The sequence below is a fragment of the Gekko japonicus genome, unplaced genomic scaffold (genome assembly GCF_001447785.1).
Source record: "Gekko japonicus isolate JY-2015 unplaced genomic scaffold, Gekko_japonicus_V1.1 scaffold435, whole genome shotgun sequence".
Taxonomy (NCBI): domain Eukaryota; kingdom Metazoa; phylum Chordata; class Lepidosauria; order Squamata; family Gekkonidae; genus Gekko; species Gekko japonicus.
Window position 1 is genome coordinate 427,863 of NW_015161417.1, and position 17,291 is coordinate 445,153.

Here is a 17,291-nt window from a genome sequence, read left to right on the forward strand (position 1 = left end):
TGGGGCGGAACAACAACAGGTTGAAAGAACCCCTTGGGAATAATTTCATGATCACCAGCAGACAAAATAATATTCAGCGCCACTGGCAGATTCCTCAGCAGAGCTCATGGGAAAACACAGGCTGTGAATTTGGGAGACCTAAGGATTAGGGAAATTGGGGTGCCTGTGTGTGTACACCTCCGGGAGGATTTATCAAGCCTCGCCCCCCAGATCTGCACTCCTGGAAAACTCTGAATCATACTTATAACACGGGATAAATTGGAGTTTTGCCTATATTTACTTTGTCTCATAGATACTATCAGAGAAGCCGGGTTAGATTGGAAGTTCAGGGTGGCTACAATGGAAAACTGAGGACAGGAATGACGGGCTTATTTTATAAAGCTGTACCGGAAGAGGAAGGCGAGGGCTGGTTTGAGTTGGCTCCAGCAGGGATGGAACAGAACGGAAAGACAGTGCAAGGTAGCTGTCAGACTAGGATCCGGGACTAGGTTCGAATCCCTTCCCTGCCGTGGAAGCTTGCTGGGTGACCTTGGGCCAGTCACACACTCACTCTCACAGGGCTGTTGTGAGGATCAAATGGGGGGCGGGGGAACAATGCGAGCGGATTTGGGTTTCCACTGAGGAAAAGGTGGGTTATGAATAAAGTAAATGAATAAAAAAGGCTTACGAGGAGAGCTCCGGCTAGCCCAATCTGGTCAGATCTCAGAAGCTAAGCAGGGTTGGTCCTGTGGATGGGAGACCACCAAGGCAGTCCGGGGTCGCTGTGCAGAGGCAGGCAGTGGCAAACCACCCCTGAGCGTCTCTTGCCTTGAAAACGCTATGGGGTTGCCATAAGTGGACTGCAACTTGACAGTGCAAACACACACACACACACAAACCCCAGATAGGGAGGGGAACAAGACACATAAAAGCATTCAGATCAGACGCCCGTTCTGCAGAGGAGCTCCCTCTTCCTCCTCTCAGTGAGGAGGACTCTGTGGTGGAGGGCAAAGAAGGTACCTGCCCCAAAGTCACCCATCGGCCTTCACAGTCAAGTGGGGATTTCAGCCTGGATCTCCCCCAATACACCATGTTAGCACACTCGCTCTCTCTCTTTCCTCTCTCCTTCTCTCTCAGGCTTGCAGTGTTAAGCTTTCCTTGTGATGGGGGGGGGGAAGGGGAGGAACAGTCCTATCTTATCTGGCCCCTTCAAAACTCTCCCGCTTGATATTTAAGAGAGTGAGATGTTTAGGGATCCGCTGCTTCCTTCCTTGCCATTCATAAAGGTCGCGTCTCGGAAGGAGCGCGTTCTCCGATAAGATGCACTCGCTCTCCCTCGGGGGAGCAACGGCAATAAGCTGTGGATTTAAGCCCCCTTGCCGGCGCTGTGGCGTAGGGGCACTTGCGACAGCAAACCGACAGAGAGCCTCAAAGAGAACATGGGAGACGCTCGGAGCCCTTTCTGAAGTTGCAGTAATGGTATTTGGCGCCGATCTTTCGAGAGTTCAGAAACACTTCATGTGCATTCCTTTTAATGGTTTTCGCTACAGATTTAGGTCCACCTTTATTCCTCCAACTTACAGATTGGGGAAGAGGTGCAAAGGATTAGAGAACTGCAGCTTGTTTTTGAGAGCAGTAGAACAATGAAAGGGAATGAGCTGAAGGGGAGAGCTGCACGGGGGAGAAAAGGTGTTGCTGGCGGTGGGGGGAGGGACGACGACAACAAAATTTTAGGTTAACACGAGGGCAGCAGAAAAGTAAAGTGATGCAAGGGATTGGGGGAGGAGGGAAAGTCCTCCCCTCCCACCACAAGTGCTTCAGTCAAGGCTTTTTAAGGGCGTTTGCACAAAGAACAAACAAACACTGAAGCGATACGTTCCGCGCTAGGAAAGATGCTTCATGAACAACGGGGCTGTCCAGAAGGTGCTTCCCTGCCTTCTCTGCAAGGGTCATAAAAGTCATGTGTGACCCGAAGGGCTTTGCCCTCTGCAGACAGCCATCCGCCGGTTGTCCCTGGCCTGAAAGATGCCCGCCTAGCCTCAACCAGGGCCAGGCTTCCTCGGCCCTGGCCCCAGCCTGGTGGAGCGTGCTTCCAATTGAGATCAGGGCCCTGTGAGACCGGTTACGGTTTCGCAGGGCCTGCAAAATGGAGCTGTTCTGCCAGGCTTCTGGTTGAGGCCGTGGGCCTCTACCGGCTGGCCTCCCTATTGCTGCTGCATGGCACCGTTATGGCTTGCCACACTGGCCCACTCATTTCCCGGCTGTAAGAACTGAAACTGAATATACTGCACTGCCCACTTTAAATGCTGTAAACTGGTTGTATTGTATTGCTTAATATTGATATTTATTATCTGACTGAATTATCCCAAGATTGTATTGAATTTATTGTTGTGAGCCGCCCTGAGCTCGCTTGCGGGAAGGGTGGGATATAAATCAAAATAATAAAGTAAAATAAAAGGGGGGGGGGAGTCCTCCCCCCATCCCCAGGTCTCAAATCAGGAGCCCACTAAAGGTTGTAATCTGCGTTCAGCTCAAGTCCTTCAAAGCAGCTCCAGGTGGGGACACTGTGCCTAAGAAACACAAGTGAAGTATGTGCTTTGCAGAATAGTCCTGTTAACAACGGGGATGCTGTATTCTGGACTGGACGAAATTTCCAAACAGCAGCCCCACACTTCGCTTTCCTCGTAGTTCAAGGGTAAAATGGACCAAGTAACAGGTGTGCTTGTTCACCTGGGCCAGCTGAACTGTTTTAGCTAGCCTGTGCCAAGAGATGCTACTTCTGCTGACATTTTGATTGTCAAAGTTATATCTGACTCCCTTATCTAATGCAGAGATTAAGATTATGTGCACCAGGCAAACATCCAAGATATTTAACACTTAAGCTTTGCCAACAATGCTCAAAAGAGTTAGTTACTTGCTTGCCTACCCAGATGAACCTCGTTACCTGTTTATGGCACAAGTGACAAAAAAGAAGGGGATAGAGAAGAACAGACTCCGCAGTTACATAAGCATCAGAGCCTAGAGACAAGTCTTCCAGATAAGCAGAGGCTTGTAAGCCTGATTTTTGGTGGTAGAGGAAAAGGCTGTCAAGCTGCAGCTGAATTATGGAAGCCTGTTGCAAGGCAAGAGACATTCAAAGGTGTCTTGCCATTGCCCGGCTCTGCGTAGCAACCCCGGACTTCCTTGATGGTTTCCCATTAAAGCACTAACCAAGACTGACCCTGCTTAGCTCTCAAGTTCTGATGAGATCGGGCTAACCTGGGCCATCCAGGTCCTTAGAATCATGCAAGTATCATGCAAGTTTTGCTGGTCCTCCCCCCACTTCTCCTTAACTATTTTACAAGTCATAATTTCCCTTCTCCAAAAAGCCACACACACACACACACACACCCAACTGACTCTTGCTCTGGTAACACTAAACAAGCACAAAGAAGAGCAGTCCAAGTGACTGTGCAACATTCTCTCCAATACCCATTCCAACAGCACGAGTCTGCTTCTGCAGCTTTAAGAACACACCCGGGAGAAGATGACGCAGTCCAAGTGACTGTGCAACATTCTCTCGAATACCCATTCCAAACTGCACGAGTCAGCTTCTGCAGCTTTAAGAACACACCCAGGAGAAGAGATTTGATCTGCGTTGGCTGGGCACCAAGAACAGACTTCCTTCCCACCCTTTCTGATAGACAGAAGTGTCCTGGGAAATATGAAAGCTTGCCAAATCTCCTATTAGGAAATTTAGGTCTGAAGGTCCCTGGAACTGTTCAAGCCTTTATCAGGAGGTATTTGGGATAGGGAGAATTCGGCAATGAAACCATGATCGGCAACACGCTTGGTTTTCAAGGAAAATGCTGTGTTTGGAAATATGCCTGCTATAGTGATTTTACACAAAGTGATTTTACACTAAGGTCCTTTCCGCATTTGCCCGCCACTCTGGATTTTCTCTGTGTTCAAGTCGAGGCAATTTAAGGGCATTTGCTCCACATTTCCTCAACACTGAGGGAAAGGTGCAGCTCAAAAACTTCATTCAGATACCCTGGGGGCAACGCTGTACTGACTGCAAAGCCACCCCTGAGCGGCCATAAATCTATGCAGAAGGTACCAAAAAAACCCCCCAGATGATCAAAGGAAGTGGCAGCAAGCAATGCAGAGGGGAATTTCTGTTCCAACATGGGTTTCCTAAAACAATGCAGAATTGCCCTAAGTGATTCAGTTAATTTAATGTGACCTGGCTGTGTCTAGTCTTTAGTTTAGTCTTTGCCCTCCTTGTACACAGCAGCCTCATCTGAGGGGGCAAGCCTGCAGTGGTTGTTCAGAAATTGCTTTCTGGCCACACAGTACCAGTCCTCCTGCGGCGGCACCTGCTCTGGGAATTACCGCATTACGGCAAGCAGGTCAGAGCTGCTTTGAGACCATTCCTTGGATGCTGTCATCCTCAAAGTGAGCCAATCACATACAGTGGCTCACTACGCCCAATCAGGTAGCCACTATGGAGCCTGCTGATGGCCGAAACATGGAGCAATTAACTCCAACGGTCCAGCAAACCCTCAACGGCTCTCAAAATGGCTTGCCACGGCCAAAACCAGGGAGCTGTCTTTAAAGCAGCTTTGCCCGGTAACTTTAAGCTGTGCACCGGCTTCTCAGTTGTACTGGGAGGAAGGGGGAGATGGTGCCAGTGGAAAATCTCCAGCGATGGCTGCAATTCATAGATAGGACAGCAGGCTGCGCTAATATGGCCAAAAGGAAGCTTTAGACTCCAGCAGCACGTTTTTTGTTCATTTTCTAAACAGTAGCTGTATGCGCGCTTTACAGGAAGGATTTCTTCCCCTATCCAGTTTAGGGTTCAAAATGACCCCATAGAGACACACCAGCTGTCTGACCCAGTCTTGCCCTGAATTCTGTCACCCCGTTCCGCATCGCTTCAGGGTCCTTTCTTTTATTGCTTATACTGCATCTCATTCCTCAAGCCAACCCTGCTTGTCCGGTACAGATGGAGGGGGAGGGACCTGTGGCACTGGCTCCTCCCACACAGCCTGGGTCTTTCAACATCAGCCAAGCCGTGTGGGGACGAGCCACATGCATTACGTGCGAAGGGGACTTGAGGAATAGCTTGTTGAGCATGAGCAAAACCCAAAATGGTAGCTGAAAAGAGGTACTTACAGCCGCAGCTCCTCAAAAGACTTCACAGAGTAGAGGGGCGAGTTGGGATCCCTCTGCAGTACCTCCACTTGGTTTGTGTTGTCCACCAGGTTGCTGCGGATCAACTTGTTCAACAGCGACTGGGCCGCTCTGTCCTCTGGCGGGAGGAAGGTGCAAAACAAGCAAGGAAAACAAACACCACTTTCAGCTTTATCACAAGAGTTAAAAAATGCTGCTGAAAGCAGGAGGTGCACGGAGCTTAACTGCACAGCCAAGAAGCTGGTGATGCCTGCTGTACTCTTCACTGTAGATGGGGGGGGGGATTATACCCCGCCTTTCACTCAGAGTGGCTTACAATCACCTTTCCCTTCCCCTCCCCACAACAGACACTCTGTGGGGTAGGTGGGGCTGAGAGAGCTCTTTCAAGCACTGCTTTTAAGAGAAAAGCTCTGAGAGAACTGGGACTGGCCCAAGGTCACCCAGCTGGCTGCATGTGGCGGAGTGGGGAATCAAACCCACTTCTCCCAGATTACAGAGTCCACGCTCCTAACCACTACACCAAACTGACCCTGGCCTCTCCCTAGAAAAACAGAAGGGCTGTGCGATTTTTACTTGGTTTTTTGTTCTGGTGCTTGAGAGTAGAACCGACAAATCGAAAAGCTGCTGGCACTGAAGATGGAACACTGGGTGGGCTTTCTTCTGCCTCCAGACATAACAAAGCTGAGTACTGTGCTGCCCGGGCCTGGCAAGAACAGGAGGCTAGGGTCTAAGAGCATGACACACCTATTTGCAGGAGTGCCTTCTTTCCATGAGTTTTCAGTTGTCACTGAGAAACGCTTGCTCTCCTTAGCTGCCTAGGGAGGTGGTGAGCTCCCCCTCACTGGCAGTCTTTAAGCAGCGGCTGGACAAACACTTGTCAGGGATACTCTAGGCTGATCCTGCACTGAGCAGGGGGTTGGACTAGATGGCCTGTCTGCCCCTTCCAACTCTGTGATTCTACCATTCCCCCCACCACCACAACCCGTAGCTGAGCATTAAATCACCCTGAGACTCCAGATGAAGGGTTCCTCCAGTCCTGCTTCCACCAGGGATCAAATGGATGCAGAGGCCATCCACTGCTGTTTGCCCCCAATGTCTTGTTTTCCGAGATACACTGCCTCCGCAAATGGAGGCACCATCTAGTTATCACTGACAACCGATACATGTTCTCCCCTACGAATCTGTCTAATCTTCTTAGAAGCCATTTAAGCCAGCGGTAATCACTCAGTCCCACAAGTTACATTATGCAACTGCATTAAGGGAAGAAGCTTATTGTGTTGTGCTAAACAGGACTGTGGGACCCCTCCTTTGGTCCATTCCCAGCCACCAGGTGAAACGCTTTGATATTTGCAACAGCTTATATTTGCAACATACTTTGTTCAACTGATTAGTCTTTCAAACAGGGGAACCGTATTGTTTTCTTGCGCATTACCCTGGGTATGCTCAGTAGCCAGGCAATTTAGAACGTTTAGGAAATAAAAGCCCCAAATAAAAACAAGTGCCTGGTTATTATCAGGAGCCGAGCAGAGCATGCATATTACTCCCAATCTGCAGTCACTCCGCTGGCTGCCCATCAGTTACCGGGCTCAATTCAAGGAGCTGGCGGTCACACAAAAAGCCTTTTATGGCCTTGGACCCTCATAAATGCAGGACTGCTCCCCCCCCCCCATCCTCCATGGCTCCAGGCCCACTAACAGAGATCCTTTTTAACTGGAGAAGCCTAGAACCTGGCATGTGCTTTAAGCCTGGAGTAACAAGCCCTTCCCGAAGTAGTCAGTGTTAAGTGGTTAAGATGCTGAACTGCAGGCTGTGGAAGGTCAGTAGTTCAGCAGTTTGAGACCCAGGTGCCGCATGATGGGGTGAGCTCCCATCTCTAGTTCCAGCTCCTGCCAACCTAGCAGTTCGAAAGCAAGAAATTGCTAGTAGATAAATAGGTACTGCTTTGGTTCCGCGCACCTTGGTGTTTAGTCATGCCGGCCACATGACCACGGAAACGTCTTCGGACAGCGCTGGCTCTTTGGCTTTGAAACGGAGATGAGCACCGCAACCCTAGAGTCGGATTCGACTGGCTTTCGAGCAAAGGAACCTTTACCTTTACCTTTTTAACAAGCCCTTCCTGAATTAGCCAGAACATTTTTTGTTTCACTTTTTGATGATGAGAACTTACCTTTTCCCTCGTCTTCTGACTTCTCTGTATTATCTTCTGTCTTAACAGCACCTGTCATTTAGACAAATGGTGATTAGAACACAGATCCCCTGAACGTAACAATTGTTCATAACGTGACACTGTTCTGCCAGATAGTTCAGAAAAACATTTCACACCACCTGTTCCATGTGCATCTTATGCTGCGGAGCCATAGCACCAGTTATGCAACTGTACTGGCACTACTCCATAACTAAGCAGACCAGAGGCAGCCCACAGACTTCTCCCTGCCCACCTTTAGTCCAGTTTCCCCAAACCTTTATTGAAGTAAAATAAGCACAGGTTTGCTTTTCTAAAGTGTTTTATTTTACTGAGTGTGAGAGAGTCTTACAGTTGTGCGTACTTCACAGAACATTCTGTTTTGGTCTGCCATGCACAAAGCCACTTTTAAAATTCTTTTTTACAGGTCAGGACATTTTTTGTTTGTTTTGCTCTTTGATGCTTAGAACATACCTTTCCCCTCCTCTTCTGTCTTCTCTGCATTATATTCTGTCTTAACAGCACCTGTTGTTTGGGCATACAGTGATTATAACATAGTACACTGATCGTTAACAGTCATTCATAACATGACACTGTTCACCTTTAAAATTCTTTTTTACAGGTCAGGACATTTTTTGTTTGTTTGTTTTGCTCTTTGATGTTTAGAACATACCTTTCCCCTCCTCTTCTGTCTTCTCTGCATTATAGTCTGTCTTAACAGCACCTGTTGTTTGGACATACAGTGATTATAACATAGTACACTGAATGTTAACAGTCGTTCATAACATGACGCTGTTCACCTTTAAAATTCTTTTTAAAAGGAAAACTGAAACAGCCAGATCAAAATTCACTGGGGAGTGGGGACTGATGCAGCAAAACAGAGATTTGTCCTCTCACTACAGAAAGTGACCGTCCCACCTCCGGTGCTCCAACTAACTTGCTGTGCTGATCTGTGGCTGTCAGCTGGAAGTGCATCACACCCACATGTTGTATTCAATAGTGGCACAACTTGCCTTATGGCCCTACTTTTAGCATTTCCCCCCCTACTCTGTGTCTAGGCATGCCCAACCCACTGAGATTACCATTTGGCTCACCAAAGTTTATATACTTGCTAGATTTTAAGCAACACGCGACTTAGCACACAACACACACCCCCAAGCAACTCTGGAGTTCTTATAATAACCTACATGAAAATAACCAACATGAAATATAATAATTCAACATGAAAAGTGACACTGTTAAAACCAAACTAGTGACCAAAATAATGCCAAACAGCACCACAGAGGAAGGGCCTTGGGACTCAATGCAAGTTGTGAGCAAGCGATATGGCTACTGCATAAAGTAGATTGCTCTGGTGCCATCCTTCCTGAGCTAAGGCAAAAATGTGTGAGCCGGAGGCTAAAAAACTGTGAGCTAGCTCACACTAACTCAGCTTAGAGGGAACACTGACTGGTACCATAGGGAACAGCTTCAGAGGGCCAGACCATTCTAATAGCCATGGTTATTATACTCACCATTGGATTCTGGTTTGGGTCTCTCCTTCAGATGCAGGTTACTCAACTAAAGAGCATGCAAAGAGAAAATAAGAAGAGTCACTCAAGATCTACAGCAGCTACTTTTAAAGAAACTTCTTCTACTTAGCCGAGCAAACCCCTTTCCAGGAAATGTGATTAAAAGGGTTACCAGCAATAGTTTTATGATATTATGGCTATTAGCCACAAGGTATAGATAGGGGCTCTGGGGCAAGTGATGCTCTGTCTTCTTGGTGCTTAGGGGGGGTCACTAGTGGACTTCCTGATGGCACCTGGTATTTCTGGCCACTGTGTGATACAGAGTGTTGGGCTGGATGGGCCTTTGGCCTGATCCAACACTGGCGTCTCTTATGTTCTTATGTTTCAGGTGCTCAAAATACTTTCTCTGTAGCCCTTACAACAGCCCCACAAACCTGGGAGACAGAGGCTTAGAGGGGGGACTGTTTGCTGCGGTTTCGCCTTCCTTGTCCACAGCTTAAACACTGTGGTGCACGAATTCTCGGCGTTTGTAGTCTTACGCAGAACAGTAGAGCACGTTCTACGGCAATTCTTTTTAAAAGGAAGACTGAAGCAGCCAGATCAAAATTCAGCTTGTGGGATTTGGGAGACCCACTTCAAATCCCCACTTGGCCATGCTAGTGACTTGGAGCCGGTGACACTCTCTCAGCCTAACCTGCCTTATGCGTGATATCTTTGCTCTGTCAGGTTCTTGTGTGTGTGTGTGTGCGCAGGCTACAGGCTTATATTAGAACCCCGAGGTTCAGCATTTTGTCTACAAGGCTGCTAGGGTTCAAGTTCACAAGCCAAACTCAAAATATATGGCAGGTATGCTCATGCGGAAGTCTTCAGCCTTTCTAGTACTCAGACTCATCTTTAATTCTTAGCCAGTAGCAGGGAGCCCAAGTGGCAAGCATGTGACATCAGAAGTGACTCGACAGAAGAGGAGGAGCGAACGGTCTCTCTGAGTGACTAAACCTTGCTGTCCCAGCTGCTCCTATCAGCATGCAGGCATGGCATCCTTACTCTTCAATCAAGGACCTTAGCAACAGGTCCTTCCAAATAGCAACAACACCACCATAGCAGCTCTCTAGGGCCCCGTGACCCACCTGAGGGTCGCAACCTTGGGCTGAAGCATTAGAAGGAAGCATAATCACGTTTTCCCTTCTTCACAAGTGCCAGCGCAGTGTTTAGAGCAGAGGTGTCAAACTCATTTATTAAGAGGGCCGGATCGGACATAAATGTCACTTTGGTGGGCCGGGCCATGCCTGCCATAAAACATAACACAAGGTACCGGAGATATAAATTTTATAAACATGCTTTCAGATGCCAAATGGCAATAGCAGGTGAATGACAATAGCAAGCTTGATTGGATTAGGTGTGATATGCCAAGGAGTAGTAGGCGTGGAGATACCAGCATTGGTGATGAGACAAGAAATCTAGGTCTCAGTTCCGTCCAGGAGGATTCAGTCCAGGAGGATGCAAAGAATAAATAGACATAAGTATGATATTAGAAACCCCAGCATTCAGTTGCTGACCTAAGAGTAGCAGTGCTCTTACAAAGGAATTTCAAAGGGAATTTCAAAGGGAAATTAGAGACTGCTGAATTGCAATTGGTAATGAAGCTCAAGACAATGCACCCTCCACGACTGAATTGAGACCTAGTTTTCCTGTCTCATTACCAATGTGTGCTGTTATCATTTGGCATCTGAAATCACTCCACTCCCAAGATATAAGGATTAGTCCAAGTGTTCTAATTCCTAACCAGTATTTTTTTTGAAAGCAAATAAAATGCAGATAGGGACAGAGAAATCCAATTTTTTAAAAAAAAACCTTCTCAGAATAAGCCAAAATAATTTCCTCAATGTAAATTGTGCTTGTCAGAATCCATCCATCCACCCATTCTCCCTCCGAAGATGTCTGCTTGCACACTAAAGCTTATACCTGGAATAAAACGTTTTTCACCTTAAAGCTGCCACGGGACTCCAACTTTGTTTTCTCTCGCTCCCTCTCCTCTCCCTCCCTTCCCAAAAAAGGAGGAGTAACCCCAGAGAAGGAAGCAGAAGCTATGTGTGTCTGTGTGTGAGTGAGAGAGGCTTCTCTTTGCATCTACTCCCCAGGAAGTAGGAAGCAGCCACTGAGGGAGCTGTGAGGGGAGTAGGGAGGCAAGAGGCATGAAACAGGAAGCAAAGAGTCACTGAGGGAGCTGGGGGGAAAAGGATGTTATGGTGCAGCTGCAGTAGCATCCCTGGAAAAGGAAGAAGGAAGTTGCTCGTGGGCCGGATCTTAATCCTGTGGGGGGCAGATCCGGCCCATGGGCCGCATGTTTGACACTCCTAGTTTAGAGTGAGGGACTTGGGAGACCAAGCTTCAGATCTCCATTTGGCCATGCTAGGGACTTTGGCCTAGTCATTCTCTCTCAGCCTAACCTACTTCACAGGGCTGTTGTGAGGACAGGATGGAGGTAACTATGCACGCTGCCCCTAGCTCTCTGGAGGAAGATTAGAATTGAAATGAGGGAAAGGGAGACTCCATTCAAACCAGTAGCTTGAAAAAAACACTATTAATAACAGCTCAGACTCTGGCATTATATTTCTGTGTTTACTACTTCATCATTCAAATGCAGCTTCTCTTAGAACGTGAGAATCACACCAAAAGTCCACCCAGTTCGGCATTTTGTTACCTGCAGTGGCCAACCAGGTGCCTCTTACAGAGACGGCAGTCATCTGCCCCCAGCATCTAGTAAAAGCCGAGTGATGTGGGATTTCCAGAAAGCACCAAATTAGAAATTATTCCAATACCCAAGGTGATCAGAATTGGATTCTGCACATTTGTTTTGCTTATATTTAGTATGCAAAACCCAAAAGAGCACCAAATTAATCTAATCCGCTGTAGAAATAATGTCAAGTTTTGTTTGTTTGTTTTTCTGATAGCCAAACACCAAAATGAAATAATGTGATTCAGAATGTAGGTATTATGAGAGTTTGTAGTGCTTAATTTGATTTTCATACTTAATGCACAAATACAGAATGTTAAAATGTAGTGACAACTCATAAAACTGACTATTCATATCAGTTTCTAATTATCCAAATCCACACAAGAAATCCCATCTACATCCATAATATATGCCGCTTCTGGTCTTCATTCAAAACTTTTTGTGTACTTATAATTTTTTGGTATGCTGCCAGTTTTACCATGTCAATTATTTTCCAAAGTAGCCTCTGGGGAGGGGTATTTTTGCCCTTCCAAACTATTGTGACTATTTTTGTTTCTTGCTGCTGATTACATAGTTTATACCACTAAAACAATTTTCTCTGATGTTTAGTGATATGCAAAATTCTGAACCTTTGTTGAACAGAAGCTATGATTCTTCCTTTGAAGAAGTTTGCTGAAAACCATTTTCCTCCACTGGGTCAGACACTTTGGCCTCCACATTCAAAACAGAATCTTTTTGTACATGTGAACTAGCCAATTTTTCAAAAATTTGTATATTTATATACAACACCCTGCAAAATCAAGAACAAAGCAGTTTACACACACACACGCACACAAAACATGCCAGACCTAAAACAATATGAAAACATTGACTCCAAAATAACACCAAGTTCTAAAAAACCCAACCTACGAAGTAAGACAAGCACTAAAATGCTTAAAACATTTCAGAAACAGGACTCTGGCAAATAGCAGCAAATTGGCATACAGATAATAAAAGAGTTTAACAACAGATATGAGAATTATGAGTCTAGTGGCACCTTTAGGACCAACAAAGTTTAATTTCTGGGTATAAGTGAGAACTGAATGACTTAGCGTGTGTAGGGAGATAAGAAGTCGAAACTAGGTTTGAGTCACCATTGAACGTTTCAATTCAGCAAAGAAAACATTGCTAAGTAAGAGAACAGGATTCACCGGGTGCCGCAAGATGGGGTGAGCTGAAGCTGGCATCCATCACATTTTACCCAAATAGATTTAAAGAGCGACCTTCACGGTTTTGCTCATTACTCGTGCATAGTCTAAATCAGGATCTGGTTGTGGTTTAGAATTTATCTGCCTCTTACATTGTTATCCTCCAAGGCATTCCAGGCAGCAAACATGGTTCTAGTCTCCTCATTTGCTCCTCATAACAACCTTTTGAGGTAGGTTAGACTGAGAGAGAATGCAAGCTTCATCATAACAGAGTGAAGATTTGAACCTGGATCGCCCTGATCTTACCTGGACACTTTAACCACCATACAAAGTCTGTGGAAAGAAACAAATCCTAATGTCTTGAATTACAGGATCACAGAGTTGGAAGGGACCTCCAGGGTCATCTAGTCCAACCCTCTGCACAATGCAGGAAATTCACAAATACCTTCCCTCCCACCCCCAGTGGGCATGCTGTTCCATGCTCAGAATATGACAAAAACCCTCCAGGATCCCTGACCAAACTGGCCTGGAGAAAAATTGCTTCCTGAACCCAACAAGGCAATCAGCATTTCCCTGGGTGTGTAAGAAAGTGCCACAAGAACTAAGCACTGATGCAACCCTTCCTGCCCTCCCTCTCACGATCTGCCCAAGAATGTTAAGAAGCACCAGAAGAAATCATAATAATTTTGGTTAATCCAGTTTTTTTTTCTTAAACAAGAAAGTGTGATCTTGGCTCTGTGCATGCCAGAATGAAGCCTGTGAGCTACAGGATTTCAGACTCATCCACTGTTTGTCTCATCTGAACGGTTTCTCAGTTCATGGGAAATCATTATCCCAGCCACACTGTAGAGATTTCGGTATAATATGAACAGATTGTATTCAGAATGAACTACAACATGGCAAAGTATCACCAGCTCTGAAGGAACCTCCTAGAATGGTATGATCCAGAACTGGATCAAGACACAGCAGGAGAACAGCTACAAGAGTAAAGATTGAAATATATGGAGGGATGAACAGGGCTCACTTTATACCCCACAGAGGTCCCTCCCTGCCCCAAATACCCAAACTCATCCACTGTTTGTCTCATCTGAACGGCTTCTCAGTTCATGGGAAACCATTATCCCAGCCACACTGTAGGGATTTCGGTATAACATGAACAGATTGTATTCAGAATGAACCACAACATGGCAAAGTATCACCAGCTCTGAAGGAAACTCCTAGAATGGCATGATCCAGAACTGGATCAAGACACAGCAGGAGAACAGCTACAAGAGTAAAGATTGAAATATATGGAAGGATGAAAAGGGCTCACTTTATACCCCACAGAGGTCCCTCCCTGCCCCAAATACCCAAACATGCTGGGAATAATGTCACATTATATGACAGATGCAAAAGGTCACATCACATAAAAGATGAAATAAAAAAGCTTTATGCAAATGTGAAGGTCAAAAAGATAAAGAGTGAGGAATACGTCAATTGCTCAATTATCACATCACATATTCTTCAGTGCTGCTCTTTAGTGCTCCAAAGCATCGGGTTCCTTGGAAGGGAACATGAAAGAGCACTGAAGTGTTCTTTTTATCTCCGCACAAAGGCCAGGTGGAAATCTCTCCCTGCTCTTTCACAGCACTGCAACAAAGGGCCATCTTTGCAGAAAAAATGAAACTGATGCAAGACTACGGACACTGTGTAATTTGCATGTTCACATTTTCTCATCATTAATTTTCACCTGGGACTTACAACCCGAACCACGAAAGAAGTAAAACATCCTGCAAGTAAGTCAACACTTGTACTGTGGGAGGGTCTGCATATGCAACTTCAAAGGGACGGTTAATTAAGAAACAGTTTCCTAAACTACGAACATAAGCTTTGCCTTCATGCCCACTAATCTACCTATCCCAGCATTTTCTATATCCACAGGTGGCATCCTCCCAAATGCCTCAGGGAGCCACACTGCTTGAAATTGTTTTAAACCGGAATTGGCATGGTCTGGAGACTCTGCTCTGCTGGAGACTCTGGAAAACCACTGGCCTAGGTGGTCCAAGGGTCTGACTTAGCAAAGGCAATTTTGTGTGGTCACACTCTTCCCTAGAAGGCAACCCAGGAATGGCTGTCCTATTCTGGGGAAAATGGCACCCTTTTGGCCACCCAGACTGTAAGAAATATCTAAGGTATCCTAGTCATTTCTGTTCCACCCCCAGCTTGTCAGGATACTTTATTATATGTAGAAACATGCAACTGACCACTGTACATAGGTATGCCAGATCTGGGTTGCGAAATACCTGGAGATTTGGGGAGTGGAGCCTGAGTAGGGCAACGCTTGGGGATGGGAGGGACTTCAGTGGGGTGTAATGCAATAGACTCCACCTTACAAACTGTTCTTTTTGTCAAGGTGAACTGATATGTGTCACCTGGAGTTCAGCTGTAATCCCAGGAGACCTCCTGCTACCACCCGGAGGTTGGCAACACTAATTGTACAGTATGTCCATGAAGTGCCAAAACACCCTTATGCATAGGCCATTCCTTTTTTTTTAATCATCCAAGGAACCAAATATAGTGATATCGAGATAGTTTAAAGTATTTATAATTCGCTTCTGTCCCCCAAAGTGGTTCACAACCAAGGGTCAAACACTTGATAACAACAGCCCTGTGAGGTAGGCTAAGCCAGAGAGGGGTTAGCTCAAGGTCAAGCAGCGGGGAATCCAACCCGGGTCTTCCCAGTGCACGTCCAGCATCCTAACCACTACGCAGCACTGCCTATCCAAGGGGTGGGGGGGCCCAACGTCTTTCCACGGGGCATGCCCCCCCTCCCCACACAGAGTCACTCCCATGAAGCACCGCGCCCACCCCTCGGCCCCTCACTCAAAGAACGCCGACACCTCCCCGTTCTGAGCCACCACTCCCCACCCCATCCCCGGCAGCACCGCTACGCTGCCGCCCCTCACCGACTCCGCGGCCGCTTCCTGCTCGTCCACCGCCAGGGCCCAGGAGTCCGTCGCCATGCTTCGTGAGGGGGAGGAAGGGGCGGGAAGGAAAGAGGGAGCGGGTAAGGCCGGACACGCACCGCCACCCGCAATGGCGCCGTTGGAAGGGACTGCGCAGATGCAAGAGAAAGCCGTGAGCCAGACGGGGTGCGGTTTTTAAAGGCACCCGTCCGGGAAACGCCACCCCCAGCGCTGCAGTTCCGGAAAATGCAAGTTCCTCCTCCCCCTGGCTGGCCTGGAAGGTTTGTTAGTGGCTCTCCAAAAAAAAAAAAAAAAAAAAAAAAAAAAAGGCACTCAGGAGGGCTTCTCTCAGCTTCTAGTCCTTCTTCCCAGTCCCAAAACGTTGGTTTTCATTTTCCCTTACGCAATTACCGTTAAGATTTAAGGATTACCAACTCCACTTTGGGAAATTCCTGGAGATTTGGGGGTAGCGCTAGGGGTAGGCAAGAGTGTAGGGAGGGGACAGAGCTCAGTGGGATTGTAAGCAGTCAGCCCCCAGGACCTGCCCATTTCCTCAAGGGAACTGAATCGATGAAGTCTGGAGATCAGTTGTAAATTTGGGAGAATAACCTAACTGGGGGTCTGCAACCCTGTGAGGGTCTCTGGATCCTTCCAGTAGTTGAATGTATGTATATTTGCTGATGAACTATCTGGAATTCACATGAACACGAATGTTTTAGCTGAATAGCCAATGGGAGCAGTTAGTTCACTATGAAGTTTTTAGCTCAGCCTTCCTACAAGAAGCTTACTGCTATGTATTGGGACTCAACCGTTCCAGGTGTGTCACACCATAGACTGGCTGAGCATGGAGCACAAGAACAATAGCCTACTAGGACTCTGGAAGTAACCAATCAAGTAGTAATATTATGTAAGTAGACTATCATTGGGAGTGGGGTGTGTTTGGGGTGTGGCAATTGCATGCTATTTAACAGAGCTGCAGCTCTGGGGTCTTGTCTTGCTCTTGCTGAAATCACAAAGTTGAGCTGATCGCTAGCCTCGAGCCTGCTCATCCATGGAACCCACTATTTAACACTTACTTAGGGAGCAAACCTAAGACGGTCTCCTTGGCAGTAAGTCCCATTTTATTCGTCAGGGCTTACTCCCACAAAAGTCATTCCCCCTCTTGTGCCACCCTTATGCAGTCCAGTGGTCTCCCATCTCTACACTGATGCTAAAACCGTGCATGCATTTGCATAATACAGTTGACATGCATACTTTTTGCAGCAGAGCCAATAGAGGCTACATGGTTGGTTTGAGGACACAAAAATGTAAGACAGAACCTCTGTTCCTGATTGTGTTTGCCCAGGCCAATTTGAGAAAACACACAAAAGCAGTCCTGTAGAGTTGGAAATCAAAAAAATTAATTTATTAATTAATAAGGAAGAATACAGATTCAAGGGTTTTGGAACCCTGAATACCCATCAGATTCTTCAAGTGTGACAATGGGTGAAATAGCATTTTATACTTCACATTACATCAGAGAAATAAAACAGAATTATTGGTTCCATCAAACATTGTCAAATTTCATCACCTATTTCC

The 17,291-nt window shown here is 46.6% G+C and overlaps 1 protein-coding gene across 2 annotated transcripts in view; it reads right to left on the reverse strand.

Moving 5' to 3' along the window:
- Nucleotides 1-15,857, reverse strand: part of LOC107124526 (ATP-dependent RNA helicase DDX19B) — a 29,052-nt gene extending 13,195 nt beyond the window's left edge. Inside the window, exons 1-5 of one of the 2 annotated variants that reach the window (XM_015428017.1) lie at nt 15,714-15,857; nt 8,851-8,896; nt 7,811-7,861; nt 7,322-7,372; nt 5,137-5,272 (exon numbers count right to left, since the gene is read on the reverse strand). In XM_015428017.1, the coding sequence (XP_015283503.1) occupies nt 5,137-5,272; nt 7,322-7,372; nt 7,811-7,861; nt 8,851-8,896; nt 15,714-15,770 (341 nt within the window). In that variant the 5' untranslated portion in view covers nt 15,771-15,857. Of the gene's footprint in view, nt 1-5,136; nt 5,273-7,321; nt 7,373-7,810; nt 7,862-8,009; nt 8,061-8,850; nt 8,897-15,713 lie in introns of both variants that reach the window. The other variant, XM_015428009.1, reaches the window with a different exon arrangement.
- Between the last annotated feature and the right edge of the window lie 1,434 nt (nt 15,858-17,291).